Raw genomic sequence first — 24,418 nt, forward strand, 5'->3', positions numbered from 1 at the left:
CCGCATCTAACTTCGGAAGAATGAACATTCGTATCTTAGCAGAAACACTTTCTTGATGGATGCTTTGACTTCTGCTTTGAAGAATTTTGTTTATTGCAGTGATACGAACGCTTCAGTCATCATCTCTCAGCATTGCCAAAATTATGTTTTCATGGTGGGCAAAAAAAGCATTGTTTTGCAAAACTTTAAGTCCAACGTTGTTTACCAGTACATTTGGAAAATGAAAAATGGCATTTAGCATAAAGAAAAAAATTTTGGACCCGTCTGTAATTCTATGATGATATTTGATGCGGAACCAACTGGGAAAATAGACTCGAACAAGGTATTCAGTCAAAGTGCGCAAATTCTTTGAAGGCCTCTTCTTTGAAACGTAATAACGTAGGATTTGACATCCTGAGATCAACCAACGGGAATGGCATTATCCACCAACTTCAAGATATTTCAAACCCTGTGTAACAACGCCTGTCATAACAGCTTGACACATTTGCATAGCCATGGCCACCTAAACATACGGCCTGATTTGTTACATTTTCCAGAAATTTCCAGGTTTTTCTAACTTTGGGCAAACGTTTAAATAAATTTTTCTAAAAAGTAGATTTTTACGCTTTCTTTTCTCTTTTCCCCAGATGACACAATAGGTTTTAACATCCTCACATGTTCAAAAACAAAGAAAATTTGATATCGAAGATTTTAGTCAGACTGTTAATTTTTCAATAACAGTCTGATTGAGCGTTTTTCAACTTACTTTTTTTCATTTGCTGCTGCTTCCCCAAGGCAACAAAAAAGTTTTATGTCATTAGGAAACCGCAAAAAGTAAAAACATCTCAAAAAATATCAGTCAAGCACTAGCAGTAGCCGTAATCAAAATCTGCAAAATGTGACAAATCAGGCCGGATTTCCAGGTGGCCATGGCATAGCATAATACTGAGCACTGCTGAGACTTTCAATTACTTCATCAGGAAGAATAGGAAATTCGTCATTTAAGATAGGCAGAAAATTTGCCACAGCCCAAGCTGAGACTTTTCCATTTAATTGCTTGCCAATTGTTCCAGAAAACGATTCTGGACCACTTGTTGAACCATCTAATTCTTGAAATATATACCTTAGAGGGAGCTCATTGAGATGCAGCAAGCACACCACCCATTGCAATGGACGCCCAAGATTTTTTCAAGAGAAGTAATGAAACCAGATTTTTTCCCTGTCATAGTTGCTGTTCCGTCTGTCCCAATGATGTTTAGCTTGCTTTCCATTGCTGTGCCTTCAATTGCACCAGTGACGTTCGGTGGCTTAAACCATTGGGAAAGCAACTTGGAAATATGTTGCAGCAAGGTAGTAGGCACGAGGGGCGTAACCGTCGGGCGAAGCCCGAAGGCGTGTTGCCGAAGGCAACACTTCCAGCGGGGGGTCTGGGGGGCCTCCCCCAGAAATTTTTGAAAAACACTTCGAATTTGGTGCGCTCTGAGAGCATTTCCAAAACAAAATCTTCGGACTTTCTCAGTCCAAGGATAAAGATTCAATCAATCAATCAAACTGGGACTAGTCTAGAATGTTGGCTGCTTTTTTAGACTGAGCACAAAAACTTATTGTCAATGTCATCTGTAAGCATTTACGACATGCATTGGACTGGTGCACTAGTAAAGAGCAAATAAAATAATTAGCCTATAAATTAAGCTACCGGTAGTCCATTCTTGAAGAACACAAGTATGTTTGCTCTGAACTTGTGATGTCAGTCTATTGACCCAAAGAATTTAAAAAACACTTGTGCTGTTTCAGTATTGGTTGGTTAATGTACCCTTTGGAATTGCATGTCTTATTGTAGAATCTATGTTTTTTTTGGTAAGAGAACCAGCTTTATTTTCAGCGTACTCAGTAGCCTATAGTTACAAGCCCGAAAATCACTCATGCGTAGAGGCTGTATTCCTTTCGCCTGAAATCAAAAGCAGCCGCTATGAGATACGCATGACGTCACTGGGAAAGCAACTTTAACCATAACACCAGATAACACATCTGATTGGCTAAGCAGCTGGTGTCGTTTTGCAAAACGATTGAGGATTGGATAAAACGAAGGCGTTTTTCAATGTAGGGTAAGCAACTTTGAAAGTTGATTTCCCTGGAGCTTCAGTGATGGTTTCTGACAAAAGCGTTTGCGTTAATTAGCATTTATAGGCAAGAAATGCGGTTTGATGAGGACTTAGACTACTCACAAGCGTTACGAGTAATTCTAGTCACGAACACAGTAATTTTCAAGTTAAAATAGACTTGATAAAAATAATAAGAAGTTAAACCTAGAATTCAGTCATTATATTTTGCATAGTTTTCGCTCAGGTAAGCACTGCTTTCCTTGCTTTCCCTCACCGATCGTCACTGAATTGCACCATACACAGCTTGAGCAATTTGTTGACCAGTTCCATTTTTTGGTGTGATATGAGTGATGTAAAATTCAAAGAGTTCACCGACAACTACATCTAGTGCTCTTCAATGATTCTGGTTCGATGATAGTTGCTCCCTTGTTTCACATTGGTAATGGTGGCATCCTTTCGCCCATCAACATAAAGTCCATCGACAATATCGAACTGCAATTCTTTTTCCTTCTGAATTTTTTTGTACTTTTGTCGTTCTCTCCTTAATTTACTTTGGTCAATAACTTGTGATTTATCAATGTCAGTTACTATACCAAATGCTTTGAGAGTGGCAGTAGCAACAGCAGCACCTGCTCTATTCGAAATTCCAAATCTATCACAAGTTATTGCTACTTCTTTTAGAGATGATCGGTTTTGTGTGGTAGATTTGGTTGGCAATATTGACAAAGCTGAAGAACCTCGAGCACGTAATTAATCTGAACAAGTGAACATAGATTGAAATAAACTTACAATTATTGAAGCTACATCCGTGCCTAATCATAACAGATTAGGACTAAGGGAGTCATTAACAATGCCGTTTTGTAGCCAAGCGCCACTGTACGCATTTACACCGTACTAAGCATAAAATATCAACTGAATATACAAAAGTCGACCAAATTTGACGTAAATTGACGACTAAAATTACATTATTGCAAAAATGACCACTTTGTAGTGCTTTTAGTAAAAATACCGTACTTCTCTTAAAGGTAATATGAACTTGTACCTTCTGATGATTTTGAGCCATCAACCGACTTTCTATCGTCTGTGGTTAATGAGATATTAATTTTTTTTTATAAAATTGGGGTTTTTCGAACTTTAGGGGGGGTGTGCCTGCACCCCCTGGGGGGCATCGACCCAAAATTGTGTTTGAAGGTGTTTTTGGGGTCAACTCCGAATTTTGGTAAACTAGACTTTTTGATTTGAAAGAAAAAAAATTTTTCACTCCACCCTAATAACCAGTGTACCTACTGCACTGAGGAGGCTGAAAGGCCGAAACGGTGTGCACTGTGTGCAGTTGTCTATTTATATATTTATTTTATAATTTTGCAGAAAATCAGTTTTTTATTGAAATTATATTTCGTAGTGATGATTGAAAGTGACATCATGCATAAGTACAATGATAAAAGTGAAATAAATTACTGACATTGACAAAAAGTATAACCCTTCTCACAGCCCTACAGCTCTAAGTTACTTTTAATTTACAAAAAAATGAGAAGCTATCGTTTTTTAACATCAGTTTACAGGTGAGAGGTTCCGTAAAGGTAGCTATGGAAAGTATCTCAGTCAAAACTGTTTGCGATAAAAGTTTGCGACAGAAACACCTTGATCAGTAATTTAGTTACAACAACAAAATTATTTGCTAACTAGTAGAGTTAGCTTTGCATTGCTAGTACACTCATGCAGTAGGCTATGTTGCGGCCAACATCCAGCAGACGCTGATACATGTTGAATAGTTAATCAGTACAAATAAATAATTTGCACTGAATAAAGTTCAGCGGTAGAGGATTGGCTAATGCTTCTTAGAAGTGCTAAATTATCTAACAATAAAGCTTTATGCATTTACATCAAATTTGAACAGTATTGGGCGGAATTACAGCAGAACTACAGTTTCTGAAAGTGCTATTGGTACACAGAAGCGGTGAAGCAGCAAAGCATGATAAAAAACTGCATGGAAGTTTCAGTGTAGTCCAGATTATTATTTATTTTTTTTCAATTGAAGAAAGAAAGGTCTTTCGACCTCAATAAACAAAGAAAGTCATGTGAAGAAAAAGAAAACTCACTATTTGCGTATAATACAACACAGTAATATCAAAATGATACAGTAAATCGAAAGTACAAGCAACTAAGCCGGTATAAAAAGGACCACAAAGCTTGAAAAGCTAATCTCATTTCTTTTTAGTAATAAGGGGTCAAAACTTTCTGACAATAAAAGAATCAACTAAACTTTTCAGGACATGCAGCCTCTACACGCACCGAAAAGAACTTGACTTCACATTACTTTTACGTTTTAAAAATATGTAATGTCTAAACAGGCATAATTGTAATTAGATTAATTAGAATATGCAACAGTGTTAACAAACAAAAGTTAAAAACAAAACAGATTCTAATAAACACAGTACAAAATGTTAAAAATGATAGACAAAATGCAGTGTTTTTCAATGAGTTGTAACTTGAGCTTGCTGTCACTATTGAAGCCTATAGTTTTTCCTTATATCCGCAGAATAAATGGCAGTTTGATTCATCTATCGCAAGAGACTAAAAGCGAGAGCGACAGAGAGATACACAAAAAGTTGCCCAGTGCTGAAAAATAATAATATTATGTGACATACGTATAAGGTCACAAAATTAACATTTATTACCAACAGACTAAAGAAACAGGAAAAAAATGTAAAAGATTTATTAAAACTAAGATTGCCCAATTCTTTAAGCGAAAGCTAATGCAGCTAGTGGAAAAATCTTCAACAACTCTTTTATTGATAGCTTACTTTAAAATACAGTGTTAAATGCAAGTTTAAGCAGTCTTCTTCTTCTTCAATTGCCTTGCCTGAACCAGGCATCGACGGCCTCAGATGAATAATTAGACCAAATGTCCCTATTATATGTTGCATGGATGATTGTTTCTGTCTTGTCGTTAAATTGTTCCAGATGTGTTTGTCTTTGTCTGCCAGGTGCCCGCTTTCCAAAAATTTTACCAGTTAAAGAGAGATGCTCCAGTTTTTGCTTTCTTACTACATAGCCGAGAAATTTATATTGTCTGGTTTTCATACTTTTTAACAGAGTTCTGGTTTGGTTCACTTGGTGTAGAATTTCTTTATTTGTTTTCTTTGCCAACCATGAAATGCGTTGCATTCTACGGAAGCACCACATTTCAAAAGCATTAATCTTTTCTGCCATTTTTGTTGAAATATTCCAGGTTTCAGAGTTGTAATGAAAAACAGGATAAATATAGCATTTTAAAACTCTAGATCTTGTTTTGAAAGAGATATTTTTATTGCAAAGAATTGGTTTCATTTGTTGGAAGCTTGCTTTTGCTTGGGCTGTTCTTATGTTGAGCTCTGTTTCGTCTCTTGCATCCCAATTCACCATAGTACCGAGGTATTTGAATTTTTGGACCTGTTTAAGATATGTTCCATTAACTGATAAATTACAAATAGGAGTTTCGGTTGCTTTTTTCTTTGTTATGACCATTGTTTCTGTTTTTATTTTATTTAATTCCATGCCAAATATCTTGCTCTTCGTACACACAATATCTAATATGTTCTGCAGTTTTACGTCCGAGTCGGCTATCAAAACGGTGTCGTCAGCATATCGTATGTGTTTAATGTTGTTTCCTCCAATACTAATACCTCTTTCATCTTCAATATGTCTTAAAATTATTTCGCCGTATAATGAGAAAAGGTCAGGTGATAGCACACAACCTTGTCTTACTCCTTTCTGAATGGGCGTGTAGTCACTGCAGTCATCATTTATCCTGATAGCAGCTGATTGTTCGTAATATAAATTTTGAATGATTCTTAGATCTTTGTCGTCTATTCCAATTCTATCGAGCATGCATAACATTTCATTGTGTTGAACTCTATCAAAAGCTTTTTTATAGTCGATGAAGCACAAGTACAGGTCTTTTTGCATTTCGATTGATCTTTGAGCGAGGTTTTTCAGAATGAAGACCGCATTCCTTGTTCCTTTATCAGGCATAAACCCATATTGGCATTCGTTTATTTCTGGGTGTAATTTGTTTCTAACTCTGTTCATGATGACTCTCAGCAGTAGTTTAATAATATGGGATATCAGACTAATTGTGCGATGTTCTTCGCATTCTCTTGTGCCTGGTTTCTTCGGGATTGTAATGAAAATAGATTTTGTCATATCAGTTGGAATTTCACCGGTGTCATATATTTTGTTGAAGAGTGCGTGGAGTACGTCAATGCCAATGTCATCTAGTACTTTTATCATTTCTGTGCTTATTTCATCTGGGCCTAATGCTTTGTTTGTTTTTGTTTTACTTAAAGCAAATGTTATTTCACTTTTTAAGATGGTTGGTCCTGAAAGTGGCTCAGAGAATTTAAACGGTTTTGTTGTTCTTTCCGGGTCCCCATATAACTCTTCAATGTATTCTTTCCATCTGTTAAGGATCTTGTCTTCTTCCAAAAGTATTTCACCTGATTTAGACTTTAAACACCCAGATTTGTGTACTGATTGGAATTTTCTTGTTATTGCTTTAATCTTTTGGTGTGCTTCACCTGGTGTGAAATTGTAGATTTTTTCAATAGTAGCACATTCGTTATTGAGAAAGTCTTCTTTTGATTCGTTGCAAGCCTTCTTTATTTTGTTGTTTAAGCGTTTATATTCTAAGTCATTCTTGTTCTTATATTTTCTTCTCTCTTTGATCATATCTAAAATTTCGGGTTTTATCCAGTTCTTATGCTTTGAGGCTTTAACCGTGGGAAAAATTTCAGCTGCTTTGATTAGAGAATGTTTAATCACGTTGAAGTCTTCCTCTGTTGATGTTGCGTTTTTGTTGTTGATTTTTGAGCTGATCATTTCATTTTCGAATTTTTGTTGATATTCATTTCTTAGGCTAATATCCTTGCAGAAGTTCCAATCAATTTTTTGTTTCTTTTTAAGTTTCTTAACTTTTTGTAGTCTGAGTCTAAACTTGGCAACCAATAGGTTGTGATCGCTGTCGCAGTCAGCTGTAGGAATTGTGGAAGCATCTGTGATAGTATTTCGAAATTTTTGAAATGTCAGAATATAGTCAATTTGATTTCTCGTGTGATTATCAGGACTCTTCCAAGTCCAAAGTTTTTCAGGGTTTTTCATAAACCAGGTGTTGGCAATGTACAAGTTTTGTTCGTGACACCATTCAATCAATGTTGTGCCTCTTTCATTCATGTATCCTAAACCGTTGTTTCCAGTTGTTTTTCCATGAGCAATATTTCCGACCTTAGCATTGAAGTCACCCATTATAATTGGTATTTCGTTGTGTTTACAGTTTTGTAGGGCTCTTTCAATGTCGCCGTAAAATGTGGTAATTTCTTCATCACAAGCAGTACTTGTTGGCGCATATACTTGTATTAGACTAATGTCATGTTGTAAGTTCTTTAGTTTTACGAGAAGAACACGGTCTGAAATTGCCCAGAACCCAGACAAATTAGCACAAACTTTGGGATGAAGTATTATTCCAACTCCATTAGAGTGTTTTTGATTTCCTGAGTAAATTACATTGTAACCATTCTTCTTTATTTGCCCACTATCGTTCCAACGCATTTCATTCAAACCAAGAATGCTGATCTTCAATCTCTTCATTTCTTCAATGATATTATCAAGTTTTCCTTTTTGGTAAAGTGTTCTAACGTTCCATGTTCCAATTTTCAATGTTTTGTTTTTCCATTTTTTTCTGAGTTTCTTTTTCATTTGTTGCTGTGTTGTTTGTGGGGCAGTAGCATTGTGACGATCTGGTCCAGCCTGCCCACAAACTGGAGTCCTACCGAGCGAGGAGCTTCCCAAAGGGATTGTTCCCTTTACGCTGTTCTTGTTATATATACTTTATCTTTGTAATATTCATGAGGTATGTTGACAAAGTTTAGCAAAGCTCTTCAACCTTGTTTCGCAATACAAATTATTACATCTTAATGAAGTCACGGATTGTTCATTCGAGACTAACACAACAGTGACAACATATTTGATAACTCCAAACCGCTTTTATAAGCCCGTTGGCTCATTGGTTAAGCACCCGACGCAAGAGCACGCGGCGCTGGTTCGACTTTTGGGGTGTGCGCTTGAGCAACGCATTTCAGAACTGCTCTTCATTCAGCGGCACCTAGTGAATGGAATAATTCCATGGCAACAACATTTTAACAATTTATTGGAAACTTCACTCTACCAATCTCGGCAACAGGCCCTGCATCAATAGCAGTAACGTTTCCAGGGGGGTCCAGGGGGTAATTTTGGACTCCGGCCCGGGAAAATTTTAGAGGCCCGAAGCCTTTTCAAGGGGCTCAAAAACATAAAGAAACTACAACGTATTTTTTGAATACGGTGCGTTTTTATTATAAATGTCTTGATTTGGGGCCTGAGTGGCTTATTGGTACCGGGCCCAAAATACTCTCCCAACAGCCGTGGTCAAAAGCTTCTACAAGTATGCGACACTATCGGGAATAATTAAAGGCTTTGTCAGTCTATGGATAAAAATTCAAAACCAACCAAACCAACCAAACTGAATGCAAATGAAAAATCTGCATTTTAAAATTTTTGCTTAATTTTTTTTATAATATTAAGAAGTCAAAATTTCACCTGAAATTGGTCATTGCGGAGTTGTCGATCGGTTTATTCTCAAAACAAGACCACGGATAAGCACCAGCTGAAGTAATGTTAGCTGCTAAACTCTGCCCTGTGACAAAGCAAAACGTTTTGTTAAAATATTACGTTGTCTAATTTTTAGTTATAGTTTACATCCAAAATTCTGAAAGGAAGACATTTTTGCTCAATGTTTTTTAACTTTTTCTGTGCCACGAAGCACTTTCTACATAATGCTCCGGAACGACTAACGAAACTCAAGCAAACTAAACGTGTGTTGTAACACGGCCTACTAGAACACGGCCAAATATGTTGCTATTTGAGAAAATTTCTAAGAGTCTTAATTGCTACAATCATAGCCATGACAACCCTGTCATTTTCCCACGTACAGAAGTATGTAAAATAAGCAATATTTGAATGTAGACATATTTTTGTCTTGTTTTGCCAGAGATAAGATATGTATGTTAAGCACAATTTAAGCAATAATAATGTAAAATATGTCAGACTTTCCAACTGCATCCTGGAGGTAGTCTCATCATACAGTCTTTAGGTTTTTTGTATAGCAGGATCTTTCGCCAATAGCCATATTTTATTTGCAAAATTAAGCTTGGCGAAAAACAAAACGAACTAAAGTTTAATTTGGCACATCAAATGAACAGCTTACAACATAGAATCCACAAAAAATCATTGATATTTTAAATGGAACATGCAATTGCATCAAAAGCGACACACCAAACGATACTACTTCCAGGGTGCAGTTGGAAAGTCTTACATATTACATCAATTATTGTGTAAACTGTGCTCAACGTACATACCTAATCTCCGGTTAAACAAGCCAAACATTTATTATGTCTGGGTGCAAAAATTGCTTGTTTTACTTACTTCTGGAAATGGGAAGATGACAGGTTTGTCATAGCTATGATTGTAACAATTCAGACTGTTAGAAATTTCCTCAAATAGCAACATATTTGGCCGTGTTCTAGTAGGTCGTGGTTGTAGCAAAACAAAAATCAATTACAGCTTTGTTCTTTTAAGTGTGACTCACTTTGAGCCTTATTTTTGTCGCTATGAAATGTCAATTGTACGCTATACTACAGTAGTTTACAATGGAGCGAAGGCAAAGCTTACACAAAACTACGTATTACTTAATCACTTGAATTAATAAGTATTGTGAATTTTTTAGCGTCTATTTCTATCTTGGACTCAGCGCAATAACAACAGAAGAATACGTGAAAATAAAAACTTTCAGACAAATTCTGATCTTCGCTCACGAAACAAGGGTGTGGTGGCAGATCACAGTTAAAAAACATTGTTTCAGCACAAATCTATTTATTCAGCTCATTGTGTTCAATCAAATCATTGAAAATTAGCGTTACAGAATACTGAAACTAATATGCTGATTAAAAAACAATTGTAAAGCTAGCAGAACACAATATTCCAACACTGTATTCTCCACTTACCCTCTTCGACTATCTCTACCACCATAAGCATTCCCTGGTCTGAGTCTTTTAGCAGATGACAGTGAATCACTACTTCACCGGTGTACTTAGCAGCCATAAAACGAACCTGTTCGTTGGGAAGAAAAATTTAGAATCATCATTGTTTTTCCACCACCTCAACAAACCAACTAAGCGTGGATTAAAATAGTATAACTGAAGCTTTGAAAGTTAACTTGCATGTGAGTTTATTGGCAATCGAAACTCGACTTGATCTGATCATAACCAATAAGAAATTTCAAATGTCCCATTAACAATAAATTTGTTTTTTTTACTGTTTTTTTTTTCATTGTACGCTACTTTGCCAAAATACTGTTCGAATTATGTAACTTTTTTTGCTATTGGAATTAATTATTTTGGATTATATTGTGTGTTGTAGTGCAAACAAATTTTCTGTGAGTGGACCGTAAAGTGAAAAGGTTCTCAGAAAACCGTTTTATCTGGTTCAGATCTTTACGAGGTCAGGTAGCCAATGGATCTGACTTGATCTTTACCATATCTGATCCAGGTAAAGTGGCTGTCTGGGTTTGGAAAGCAGTGACTTAGTGTATAGGTACATCATACAAAAGTACTTACTGTACAGCACCTAATGACAGCGCTCAGCTTGTACATGCCTGAATGTTATAAAAAGTTTTACATTTTGTTTTTTAAATTTCAGTTTTTGCCTTATGGTTATTTCGGCGAAAAGAGGGTAGCCTTTTTTTTTATCAATTTTGACTGTTGTTATGTTATATAGCGTCTCCAAATACACGTGCTTGATTTCGTTCAAAACCATAAAATTACAGTAATATTTCCCAATGGAGGAACCAACATAGTGTCCCTCCTCTCTCCAATCTGCGCATATCCTATTGTTCCAGCACCTTGGCTGGCCTGCATATCTTCGTGTCCTAAGAATTCCAAGGGATAGTCTGGTGGTTCAATTATTGCATTTTCTGAAAGACAATATACAGCACAAATAATTTTATAGATGAGAGTGGCTGAATTAATTTCGATCTCGAGCCAATGTTTCACCTTGCAGCTCTGGTTTTGAGTCTGTATCCAATATTAACAAAGTTATTTACTATAATTCTTAAAAATTGCAGTTGCAACACGTCATTAGAATTCAGGCAACTATCTACACTTATGGAGGGTTAAAAATGGTTTTTGATGATCATTTTTTCCAATCGTTTTTTTGATCTTCAATTTTTTTTTACGTTCTTTTCGTTTTTTATACTATTTCCAATCGTTTCATACATATTTTCAAGTAACAACTGTTTACATATATTATAACGAAGAACTGCAAAAAAAACATTAAAGTTATAGCTGCTGAATAACTGGTTATAAATTAGTTTGCAGCAGTTTTAACTAAGTTTGTAAGTCGGAAGTGTGACCACATGCTCAACAAGTGGTACCAATGAAGCATTCAACTTCAAGTGCTACCAATGATGAGGACTGTTCCGATGATGAATTCTGGAAAACAGTCCCAGAGATGACCATGTTAACGGTCAACCTCCTTTTTTGCTTGTCTTAATTTCTTTTATTAGATTGTTTATTTTTTTCATTTTAAATAATCATATTATGATTAGTAAATAATGTTTTTTAAAGTCTAATTGGTGAATTTGCAGTCTAGTCGACTAATATAGAGTAACTGCTCGATAAAAAGAGTAGAGAGTGCCATGCTAAATTGCCAAAATCAAGTTCTTTAAAATAAAGTTTAATAAACTTAAATTTATTAATTTGGTATGGTACTCTCTACGTTTTTCGTTATTTCATCGCACTACGCATTCTTTTGGATCATTAGTAAAGTTTAAAAAAAATTAATGAAAAGTTTAGTGGCAAAGTTTTATTTTGGTGACTTCATCTATGTCTTGGTAACTTCAGAACAGATATTTCAAAGAAGCAAAAGTGCAAATTTTGTTTCGAAATTTACATTCTAGACAAATTGTTGGTGCAAAAGAAAAACGATCGTTTTTTTAATATACATTTTGTTCAAAAACGAGCGCCAAAAACGAGCGCCTATCACTATCTACACTTCAAGAAATTAAATAAAAAGCTAAAAATGTCACCGTTGCGTAAGAAGGCGCATTATATGCAGTCAGCACGCTTTTCGCTTACCATCATAGTAGCTATGCTGCCATGGGCAGACACTACCGTTTTGAGAATACAACGCCCAGTTACTTCCTCCGTCATCTACGCCATATGGTCCAGTGTACGTATTGTAACTTATCACCTGAAAGATCAATAATTGCATAATGTGGTGCTTTAAGCTTATAGGTTGAAGCAACGTAGCATGAGCAAAGTGTTTGTGTACCATTAAGTGACTTTCATCGTCGTCCGCCCCGTTAGCTCTGTGGTTCGGCTATCGGGGTGTGCGCTTGAGTAAACGCATTTCAGGACTGTTAGGGTTGATTCAAAACAACAACACTTCGGCAACAAGTGGAAACTCGACTCTGTCAATCTCTGTAACCGGCCATGTGCCAGTGGTTCAAAGCCTCTAAAAGTATGCGAAACTGCCAGGAACAACCTATCAAAGGCCATTCCGAGGATAAAGATTCAAAACCAACGAATTATTTTGCTATTTCAAGCATAAGTCGTCAACCTTCTGCATTTGTAATTACACGGCTACTGGAGAGGAATGCCCAAACGACAATACAACCCGCAAGATGTAGAATTGTAAACATTTGGATAAAGATAGAAATGATATTTGACGCCATGTAGTTAAAATCACTCAAGCTGAACTGATTGAAAAGCTACTGATACTGACTGAAAATGCCACTAACAGCTGCCAGTTGGCATCTAAATAGTGTTCAGCCTACGTTGACAATCTTTACATATGATGCACTTATCCAAGTTGTGTTTATAAATTTCTAACCATGTACCTGAAAGGTATTAATGTGCATGTGAATAGGATGAGACGTCTCATACTCTGTATTAGTAAAGTACAGCTCTTGGATAGTATCCACTTTCATTTTGTAGCTGCAAAATATACTTTTGTTGATAAAAACGGAAGGGAATATAAAAGCTGCTTAATTCTATTTTGGTTATCATAAAAAGAATAATCACTTATTTCTAGATTGTACAGTATACTTCCTTTAACAAAGTTAAATAAATTAAAATTCAAAGAAAATGAAGGGGTGTACCAGCAAACATCTATAGGATTGGCCCATGATACTAGAAAAGGATCCACAGAGGATACAAACTGATATGAATGAATCAACAAGTGAATAAAAAAATAACAGTAAAGGCATGTAAATTTTACTCTGTGTGGAGCTACATGTACTTGAGAGGTTTACTGTTATTTTTTTATTCACTTGTTAAATAAATTACCTCGAATAATGATCTTAATAAGCTAGCTACCACCGATAGGTTTTCTCGCTGGTGTAAAACTTACCGGATGCTTTTTGTAAAATCCTCTCTATTTATTGTGTCCGTTGGCGTTACTTCTACGGCAAACCGACCTCCAATGTCTTTTTCATCAATATTGCGAAAATCAGGCAAAAAGTAGGGAAGTTTGGGAAGTTCAGTTGGAAGGCTTGCTGAAGTATTAGCAGTCGTTCCAGAAACAGTTATAGTTGCGAGAACGCCTGTGAATCTTGGGTGGTCTCCCATAGATCTTACATCTTCTGGTGCGAAGTAGGATTGTAGCTAAATACAGAAAACTAGATACACTTGCACAATCACATACGTCCTAGTACCTTTCCTTTCACACACGTCCTTCTACCTCTACCTATGGAAGCATGTTATTGACCAAAATGATTGGAGCGCTTGCCAAGCTTAATCAAAAAGAAAAGAGCCAAAATGTAGATACCACACTCACGTTTATCAAACGTTTCGAAAGCTAGACGTTTTCATTTTCAGTGCTAGTGAAGTTTATCTTTGAAAATTTTGCTGAATATGAGTTTAGTATCTACATTTTAAGCTCTTTATTTTTGATTACAGTACGTATATATCGTTTTCTTACATTTTTGAAGTAAAGCACCGTCATTTCATCTTGAGACGAAAAAACACCCTTTTTGCTGCTAAACACGTATATGTGCTTTTGCAGTTAATCAGTCTGAGAGTTTACACTCACCAGGTCACCTTCGCACGATTTATCTACCGGTTACCGATATTTCACAAAATTTGCAACAAAGTGAATTACCATACATCAATTATTAAAAAAAGGTATATTTTACAACATGCAGTAAAGTAAATAAAGTTTAATACCAAGATGAGCAAATGCGGATCAGGCATATTTGTAACAAAGATATACTGGTACAACAAATAGTGCAAAGATTGGTGCATGTCGGTTACGCTCATCGTCAGATACATTCTAAGGGCTTACTTCATAAGTTCCAGCAGTTGGAAAATTCACAGCCCAGTCCACACGAGATCCGGCGACTATTAAACTTCGTCCATGTATTAGATCTCTTGGCTTATCGAGATAAATGCCATCTAGAGCAATCTCCTTCACAGAGAAGTTATCTATATCGCTAGTGCTCACGATTCGCAAAGCCAGGGCATAAAGTCCACCCGCACTAAGTAGCCTGCGCCAATAGAACAAACGCTATGACTATAGTTTTTTTTACGAAAAGACTAATTAAGCATTTTGGAAGTTCTATCATTTTAAGTTTCGATAAAATCGGAATTATCTCCACTTAGCTCATTGCATATTGGTTTGGTTGAATTTTGAATCTTTATCCTCGGACTGACAAAGCCTTGATAGGATATTCCTGGTAGTCTCGCATACTTGTAAAGGCTGTTGACACAGGGCCGGTTACCGAGATTGGCAGAGTGAAGTTTTCGATTGTTGAAGTCTTATTGCCTGGAATTATCCCATTCACTAGGTGCCGCTGAATAGAGAGCAGTCCTGAAAGTGCTTAAGCGCATATACCCTGAGAGTCGAACCACTGTCGCGTGATCTTGATCCGGGTGCGTAACCACTGAGCTAACGAGGCGTTTGGTTGGTTTGGTTTTGAATCTTTAGCTTCGCACAGACAAAGCCTCTGATAATAAGTTTTTCCTGACTGGTCCGCAAACTTGTAAAGGCTTTTGACGCAGGACCAGTCACCGACGTTGACACAGTGAAGTTTCCGCTTCATTGTCGAAATGTTTTCGCAGGGGAATTATTCCATCCACTAGGTGCCAGTGATTGGAGAACAATCCTGAAATGTGTTGCTCAAGCGCACACCCCGAGAGCCGAACCAGCGCCTCGTGATCTTTTAATTATTTCTCAGACATTTATTATTATTATTCACGATCACTTGTTGATTGTTTAGATTTAGGCTATTAGGTTGTTTCCGGACAAGAGCAGAAAATTTTTGCTGAAAACGTTCGAATTTTAATTCATTATGTTACTGTGTTGGTTTATTGTGCTGTTTTTTAAACAATGCAATAAAAGCACATTTGGATTTGGATAATAAAAAGCAGATTTGTGTACAAAAACTTACGCACCTCAATCGCTTGGATTGACCAGTTTTTACAGAAACTTCTGGTTGCAGCATCCCGTTTACCAGAATGTAGGAAATGTTGTTATTTGGATCTTTCAGCCATTCATCCAACGTCTCAGTGGAATTGTTTACCGTTTTGTTCAACCTAGAAAAGTTTAATCACAATGATCTTTATTTTATTTCATGAATGATATTGAGATAATTGTATTAATATCTTCAAAACGATTAAAGGTTTAAACTGCAATTGAATAGAGTAACGGCGATATCTTTTTTTTAAACATTGTATCTTGTACTCCATTGTAAAAATCAGAGCAAGACATCTAAATGCCCAATTTTTTAATGTTTAAAACGGACTAAACTCTTATGCATTCCCTTTACTTTTTGACTTTATATCTTCTTTTTTTTGGAATTATAAGTAGTTAAACACACTGGAGTTATTCAAATAAAAACACTTGGAAAACATTTAGAAGTTTTCAAATGGGCTATGCAGTTTTGTTTAGAGTTTATTCACAACTTTTCGTCTTGCTTTCATTACGAAAGAAAAGCCTGTTCATTTCGTTGGTCGTCGTCTTCGTGTGAGCGTCTGGAGCCGAGAGTCTATCCTTGTTTCGTTGATAATTTAAAACTAAAGGCGACAATTTTGCAATTATTTAGGCAAGTAATCAGCACAGAGATGTTTGTTTTAACCCGTTAAATGCGTAATTAATTTTTTGCAACTCGAACTACTGTGCGCATTTAATTTAGCGATTCCCAGCGTTTTTCGTCGCATTAATTACTATGTGCAGTGGTTTTCAAACAGGATTCTGTGGAACCCTAAGGTTCCGCCAGTAAGTCTAGGGGTTCCGCAAGTTTACATTCAAATCCGAGAGTCTACTTTATCATTATATGCCTATTATTTAAATATAATCAAATATTGATTAGGTTTACCACTATTAATACATTTGCTACACTTTAACAAGTTCGCTGCGATCTCGAATTTTTGCTGTTTTCTTGTGGTGCGATTACCTTTAACTTTTTGCTTTCCCGCCAAATTTCGTCGACATTACGATTGTAAATTTCGTCGATTGTACATAAATAAATTTGAACATGAGTATTTTAATTTAATTTTATTAATCAAACGATGTTTTTTGCATAAAGCAATTAAATTATAAAACAGGGGTTCCTCGAGCTTTTGAAATGTTTCATTGGGTTCCGTTCCACCAAAAAGGTTGAAAACCACTGCTGTAGAGTATTTGGGGAACCCAAGCCCACAACGCAACACGCTTTGTTTTAATTTACTTTTTTATTTTTTTTTTTATTTTGTTGTTTTGACCATTCCGCAGAAGTCAATAATGGACTTTTTGTGAAGTAATTGCATTATTACTGCATTATTTCTGTCAGACTGCAAATGTCATTGAAAACAATGTTCCTCGGTTTCTTCATAGCGTCGTTCAGACAAAGCAAATAGAAAAAAAAAAAAAAAAAATTAGGAGTGCCATCAACAGCAGCTGCTGCTGCGATAACAAAAACGATAATAGTTGTCTTACGCGCAGCAAGAGCGACTGTCTTGGACGACAAGCTGTCATGCGCACTTAAAATCAAGTTGATTTTCTCGATTTTATGTCGAGCTAAATTTATTGCGAAAAGCCTTGCTTTGGCCCAAAAACGTATTGAGCACTTCGTTTATGCTGTAGTTTACGACAAAGCAAATTATCATCACCACTTGCCTAAATACATCACTATCATGTATTTCATCTTGAGCGTCGGTAAAGCCTCCTTCTTCTACTGTGGAGTATTGAAACATTTGAAAGACCATTTGTAAGTCGTGCTCGCAGTTATTTGGGCATGAAATAGTGTTAAGTTCTTTCGACATAGTGCTGGGGTCATCTTCCACGATCAGCATTCCTGACATGCCACCAGATACCTAAACAAAATTGGCGTGTCCCAAGGGCAGTGTTGTACGTTGACGCCGTCAATTTGACGGCGTCATTTGACGGCGTCAACTTTTTGTTGACGCTGAGGCTAGCGCCGTCAATTTATTTTTCAGTTGACGGAAGTGATAGCGCCGTCAACTATTTTGCTGATTTTAAGCGTCAAGCGCTAAGCGTCATTTTTTGTTTTCATGGAAAATCTCGTTTCACAATAAGAGTTTCACAATGTATTCTGGCCAGCGCGACTCATCCGAATTACCGGCTTTTGCGTTGGTTGCAATGGCTCCCTGGAATACATGCGGAAGAAGTTCGCCAAATGGTGATCACCCTTGTATTGAGAACGAGGGATCAGAGACAGAAAGCGAAAAATCCAAGAATGGCATCGCGGACGTTCAATATACTTTATTTCAAGGGCTCTATGCCCCTAAAAAGAGCGATGTTGGTGCAGTGGACCTCGTTAAAAGAGTTATTCATGCTAAACTATCACAGCACGCTTGGAACAGTGATACCTTTCCGACTAAACGTTTTCAACTTGTTTTTGAAATACAACACACCAATACCAACCAGCGCTGCTGTGGAACGCATGTTTTCACTTGGAAAGGACAATATGCGCAGGAGCGCCGGAAGCGGGGGAGAGCAGGGGAAAGCAGGGGAAGCGGATGCCCCCCTGCCCTCAAATTTCTATGGATGGGGAGGGAAGAGGGGGCAATGGTGCCCTTTTAAGGTCATGTAAGCTACTGCACACTTTGCAATATAACAATTTATGCTATTCGCTTTTAGCCTAATTATAATGTTCTATTTTTGCCTCAAAATAATATTCACGACACAAAATTCTCCATCACAGTAAGTTATATTACATCATTATAAAATAGCATGATGCCCTTCCGTGCCATTGTTCTTTGTATAGCGGACACTTGTATCATTACTCGATAATGAGCTGATAGATGAGCATTATCGCTATATCATATCCTAAAACTTACAAAAAAATTGGCCTTTCAGCAACAAAAGTGCCCTTTTTTCATACTCCTGCCCATCCAGTCAAAAATCGCTCCGGCGCCCCTAAATATGCGTCCCAAACGCAGCAGATTGTCAGACAAACATTTTGAAATGCTTGTTTTTCTGCAAGGAAATAACTAATAGGCTGAGCAGCTAATTACAATACAGTCTCAAAACATAATCATCATCATCATCATTTTCAGCCTGTGAGAGCCCACTGCAAAGCGTAAGCCTTTCCCTTTTCATGCCAATTTACACGATTATGTGCTAGTTGGTACCAATTGGTTGTATTGCATTGTTTGTCAATGTCGTCCCTCCATCTCACTTTTGGGTTTCCTTTCTTTCTTTTGTTTTTTCGTGGTGTCCATGTTGTTAATTTTTTAGTCCATCTATTGTCCTGATATCTTGCTATATGACCTGCACAGGACCATTTTAGTTTTTTGATTGTGCTTAATAGGCTATATCTCGTAATTTCGTTTGGTTTCTGATCCATTCGGAAAAACATAATACCTGCTCTTTATTTATAGTTATTGTTAGCCTGAACTTGGTTGAAATATTTCCGTTTTATGAGACGCTGGCAAAAAATAGCGCTAGAAATTAGCGCTGACGCTGACACCGTCAATTTCTTTAAGAGCTTACGCAGTCCTTTACGCCGTAAAGTTGTTAGGCAATTCGCGCTAACGCTGACGCCGTCAAATTATTTCAATGACGCGTACAACACTGCCCAAGGGTTCATCGTGATTGCTGATCGCGAGTGTGGTATTAATACTCGCTTTAGATCCGCATTGCAACCCTTAATATCAACTTTGAAATGCTCGTTTCATTAAAAGAACGCTTAGCCTGGATGGAAGTTACAAGCGCAGTCGTTTGCCCCACATGAATGTGAGTCTGACACACGATGTAAACTAATGCACTGAGAGGCAGTGGGGCTATTTAAAATGATATGCTTTAGAAAATGAAGTCTGTTTGACACTTAAATTTTCTGTTGAACTGAATCTTTAGCATTTAACATGAAGCTTATCAAAGTTACGTCACAAAACCAAAGTTACGTCACTGCTTATCATTAATTTGTTTTTAAATAAGGTTACTTGAAAAAATCCAGCTCCGTGTTTATGAGGATGATACCAATAAGTGCCGGCAGGTTGGTCTGGATCAATTTCATATTGATAAAGATATTCGCCATTTGGCGAAACGGTTATATCTAATACGTTATCTTGTGGTATCTGCGTACAATAAATGTTAAGTTATATGAAAGCTTACGAAGTTGTGGCTTACCAATTTTACGTAAAAGTTAATAGGCTACAAAGTTCCGAGCGCTTCAACATGGTTCAAGTTTTCAAACTATCAAACCTAGCTTTAGTTGTCTTCACCGTGATATAGGAAATGCAGTGTAGGCTATAAAGTTTACGTAGCTCATAGCCTTGGTGAGTCATTTACAGTATATCCTGAAAGTTTATCATTGTTCAAAAATTCAGAGGGTTGCAAAAGAGCGCAAAAACAATAAGTATGTAGACTAATTAGGAGAAAACAATGAGTCTGTGATTAACTTTTAAAAGGTACTACTTCTCCTGTAATCTGGAAAACCTGGTAAGGCGGTAAGACATAAATTTTGCTTCAGGTAATAATAATAATGATAATTGATTTAACACCAGTTGGGTGCAAAATAGCGACACTAAAACGTCTCCATAATTGGCGATTTTCAGCCAACTGTCGCAGATCTTCCTGGCTGTGCGCTTTGTAAGCGATCGAACCCTTCGCATGAACGTTCGATCTTTTACAAGCACAGCGAGAAAGAACTGCGACAGTTGGCTTCGGGTACTTGTTAGAAAAAAAGATTTTCAGTCATTTTGAGATGATTAACTGCTGCAGAAAAATCATGTACCTTAAAAGATTGACTGAATTCAATATTCACAATAGTTGATTGCTTGGTTTGGTTTTGAATCTTTATCCTCGGACTGGACAAAGCCTTGATAGGTTATTCCTGGAAGTTTCGCATACTTGTAGAGGCTTTTGACGCAGGGCCATTTACCGAAATTGGCAGAGTGAAGTTTTCGATTGTTGCCGTGTGATTATTCCATCCTGCCACTAAATGGAGAGCAGTTCTGAAATACGTTGCACACGCGCACGCCCCTAGATCCAAACCACCACCGCGTGATCTTGAATCGAGCGCGTAATCATTGAGCTAACGGGACTTACTTAGACGCTGTTCGATTACAAGAGAAGTAGTCAAGGACCTTTCAAAGTTACACACCACTCAAATAAAGTTGTAACAGTTCCAATAAAAAAGCACTATGCCAACACCAATATAAAAATAAATCAGACTGCGTCTTGCGTGAATTTCTTACCACGCTGCTAATATGCAGGCCGTGAGTATGCAAGTTCGTCGAGTTCGGATACTGCATGACATCAGGCTCAGAAGCTTGATAGTCCGACTCCTGCAAGTTGTTTATCTGTAAAAAAATGCAAACTTTGACGAGCTTTTCTTTAATGCTATTATAGCAAAACCGATTTTTCCTGAATTATGCTAACCATTGGACTGTGGAAATGTCAGCATTACATGACTGCAAATTCGCACTGCTACGTATTAATGAAATGTCTGAAAAAAATCAATTTTATTGATATTCTTTAAATGTACTATGACACTGTATGAAATAGGAACCTTAATTAATCAAGAGTCTTTTATTTGTTTTGTGTACTCGCTGATGAGCTCTCATCCCTAAAAATTAACCAAGTACACAAATATTATATAATAGCTCAAAGTCAACAGTGGGTCCAGGGATACCTAGACACTAACGGGATGCGAAACTCAAAATCCGTCCGTCCAACTGAAGGGCTAACCATGTTGCCTACAATGAATTGCACAATGCGGTGTTACTACACGAGAAAATGTTTGTTTTGCACTGGCTGTTTTATTCGTCGTTTCACAAAAGTTGTATCTATACATTATTGTCAATCTTATGTTGATGACAAAATTATTAATATTGTAAGTTATAACCAATTCATTAGGCTACATGTAGAAACCACAAAAGAAAAAAAACGACCAATGGCTTATTGTTCATAAACTTGGCTACTAGGCTATGTACACGAACAAAAATAATACCAATAAATATCACTGGACAATCAGATATCATAACTTCACACTGTAACCACAATCAGGCAATGACACAAATTCAAGTATTTGCAGTCTTGCGTGAACCACCACTCGTACGCTTGCGTACTGTTCAAGTGTTAGCCTACTAATCTCATTGGTCATTCGCTGCTGATTAGTACTAAACTCAAGTATGTTTTTATCATGAATAAACTTGGACCGTCATTTTATAATGAAATTAACTATTTCAAGATCAAGCGGCGCTGGTTCGACTCTCGGGGTGTGCGCTTGAGCAACGCACGTTAAGGATTGCTCTCCATTCAGCGGCATCTAATGGATGGAATAGTTCCCCGGCAACAAGACTTCAACAATCGGAAACTTCACTCTGTCAATCTCGGTGACCGGGCCTGCTTCAGTAATTCAAAGCCTCTACAAGTATGCGAAACTGCCAGGATTAAGCTCTGCAAGAAGCTTTCCCAGTCCGAGGATAAAGATTCAATCAATCAACCCTTCAACATACAAACATACCGTACTGGTACCCTAAGGCCTAGAAAATGACCACTCCAGGCAATAGCAGATTGACACTTCACCCAAGCCAATCAACAGAATTTTGAAAATTAAAAATCTGCTCGGTCTAGCCTATCTGACAGACTGACACTAGTCACAACTTTGTCTTCCATATCCATAACCTACCGGTACCAGCTTTAACCAAACTAAAAACGAGCACACCACGATTTAGGCATGCCCTTCAGTTGGACGGAATAAATGAAAAAACGGATAAGCTTCGGATCCCCTAAGTCCAATATCCCTAAGTGGGTCATAACGAAATAACTTGGTAACGTTGCTCAGGCTTTGCATGTTACCAATAGTGTTGACAGGGGGTACTTTTCGACCCGGGGCCCGAAACATTTTTAGGGGACAGTAACCTTTTTAAAAGACCCAGATACTAAGGAAACCACCGCATATTCTGTAAATATATTGCCTTTTTCTTAAAAGCGCCCATGTGAGGCCCGAAGATCTCGTTGGTGTTGGGCCTAATGTGTCCCCTCAATGGCCCTGCTTGTTACATACAGTACTATCTTTATCAATATCGAAAACTATACAGCAAAAATATTTACCAAAGTTAAATTAAGTTTATCTCCAGCTTTAACTGTGATTGTTGGGCCAGGAAATGTCCCGTTGTACAATCGTCTTGGCACAGTGAGCCAGTCGATTTCCTTCATTCCGATGTCGACGACTAAACTGGTCACTAAAATTCCATTTTCAGATCTCCTTCCATCTGGTTCGTCGAACAGCAACGAACCTGTAGTAAGACACGGCATCGTGTTGATATAGCAACCCAAAAATTGCTTAACACTGTCGAGCCCATTTTCATGGGCGAAACAACGATGTCTATCGCTGGGACGTAGCACGGAAGGAGCTTTGGTCAATCGCCCCCCAAACCTTTATCTTGCCTCTTCATAAAATATGTTTTAAATACTATTGTCACATTTTAATACCATTATAATTCATTTTCAATGACGTTTTTTTCTCCAACAGTTACTTTTGCCATCTGAAGTTTTCTTACGAGGTGAGATACTCACTGAGACATCGCTGTCAATTCTTACAAAATCGGCTGCCGAGAAACAAAGCACTGACTAAGTTGTGTGTGAGCTGTCACTGTTTTGTGAAACATTTCATGTCACAAAACAGCTGAACTGTCACAAGCTTTGCAACTTCGTCCTTTTTTCATTGCTACCGATCAATAGTGAATAGGTAACTAGACTAATCTATCATGAAGCTAAGTAAAAAAACATAAGCCATATTTTATCACATGAAACAGCCTATACTTTCTTTCAGAGAAACATAGTAATGTAAACGTAACCTAGCACAGATTACCTTTCAAAGGGGTGCATGGTGTTTTTGGAGTGCATGATTGTCCATTAGCAAAAATTATTAACTGAAAAAAATACAACAGGGCAATGCTATTTAATTTCCTACACATCTTGTATGCTGATTTTCTGCAATACAAAAAATACGAAAAAAAGCACTAGGCTACGTGCCTTTAGCTTCAACTTACGTGCATATAAAACTTAATATCAAAATTTCAAGATATCCCTGTTTTCAATCAACTGCATTTCATCATCTTGTTTTTCTTTTCAGGAAAAACTGATACAAGGAGTACAGTTTTTCGTTATGTCAAAAGACTATTCTTACTGTTTGTAAAATATTTAAAACTTAATCAAAAGATAATTATATTATATAAAAGTTTAATGTAGCATGATTTTATCAATGCTAATGCAAAAATATAAAAGAATTGAACATTTCTGGCTCTCTTGATGGCTTCAAAAAAGCCTACATTTTACGGTTTTGTTGAGAAATGTTGATTTTAATTAGGCTATTTGGTGTAGTCTGCAGATAGATGCAAGCCTAAAGCATCCGGATAAGGGGATAGAACGTTTAACCATTTTATTTGTTCGACATTTTTATTAGCTTGCATTTATTTTATGTTATGTTGTCCGCTCACTATCTTGTCTCATGACCACACTCCAGCGTAATTATGACAGATTGCTACCACCTTTTGTGTTTGTTCGTCAGTTGTTGCTTGTACGCAGTTCAGTGCAGTTTTATTGAATTTCAGTCATTTATTATTAACATTTTACGAATAATTGTTTTGTTTAGATGAATTAAGATATTTTCCTGAAGAGGGCAGAAAGTTTTACCGAAAACGTTTGAAATTATGTATCTATTTCATTTCTGTATATTATGCAATTCAATGTTATTAAGTTGTTATCAATTGTCTGTCTATGGTTTTTAAAAAGTACCTCTCTACCAAAGCTATTTT

General features: G+C 36.9%; 1 protein-coding gene across 2 annotated transcripts; it reads right to left on the minus strand.

The window, feature by feature from the left end:
• Window positions 1-3,409: 3,409 nt before the first annotated feature.
• On the minus strand, window positions 3,410-23,590 carry LOC145768535 (laccase-like). Of its 2 annotated transcripts, XM_082580045.1 has the most exons (14): window positions 23,473-23,590; window positions 22,713-22,897; window positions 20,852-20,956; window positions 19,595-19,729; window positions 17,307-17,503; window positions 15,605-15,745; window positions 14,496-14,697; window positions 13,563-13,816; window positions 13,051-13,147; window positions 12,287-12,401; window positions 10,976-11,124; window positions 10,157-10,262; window positions 8,694-8,790; window positions 3,410-4,700 (listed from the first exon to the last, which is right to left on the minus strand). In XM_082580045.1, the coding sequence occupies exons 1-14, from the start codon at window positions 23,576-23,578 to the stop codon at window positions 4,643-4,645; spliced, it is 1,947 nt and encodes a 648-aa protein (XP_082436171.1). In that variant the 5' UTR covers window positions 23,579-23,590; the 3' UTR covers window positions 3,410-4,642. The 2 variants fall into 2 exon arrangements, 1 of the variants encoding a protein (XP_082436171.1); XR_014288952.1 differs by lacking the exon at window positions 3,410-4,700 and having other exon boundaries at window positions 11,053-11,124.
• Window positions 23,591-24,418: the final 828 nt, after the last annotated feature.

Source organism: Aplidium turbinatum, chromosome 4 (assembly GCF_918807975.1).
Source record: "Aplidium turbinatum chromosome 4, kaAplTurb1.1, whole genome shotgun sequence".
Taxonomy (NCBI): domain Eukaryota; kingdom Metazoa; phylum Chordata; class Ascidiacea; order Aplousobranchia; family Polyclinidae; genus Aplidium; species Aplidium turbinatum.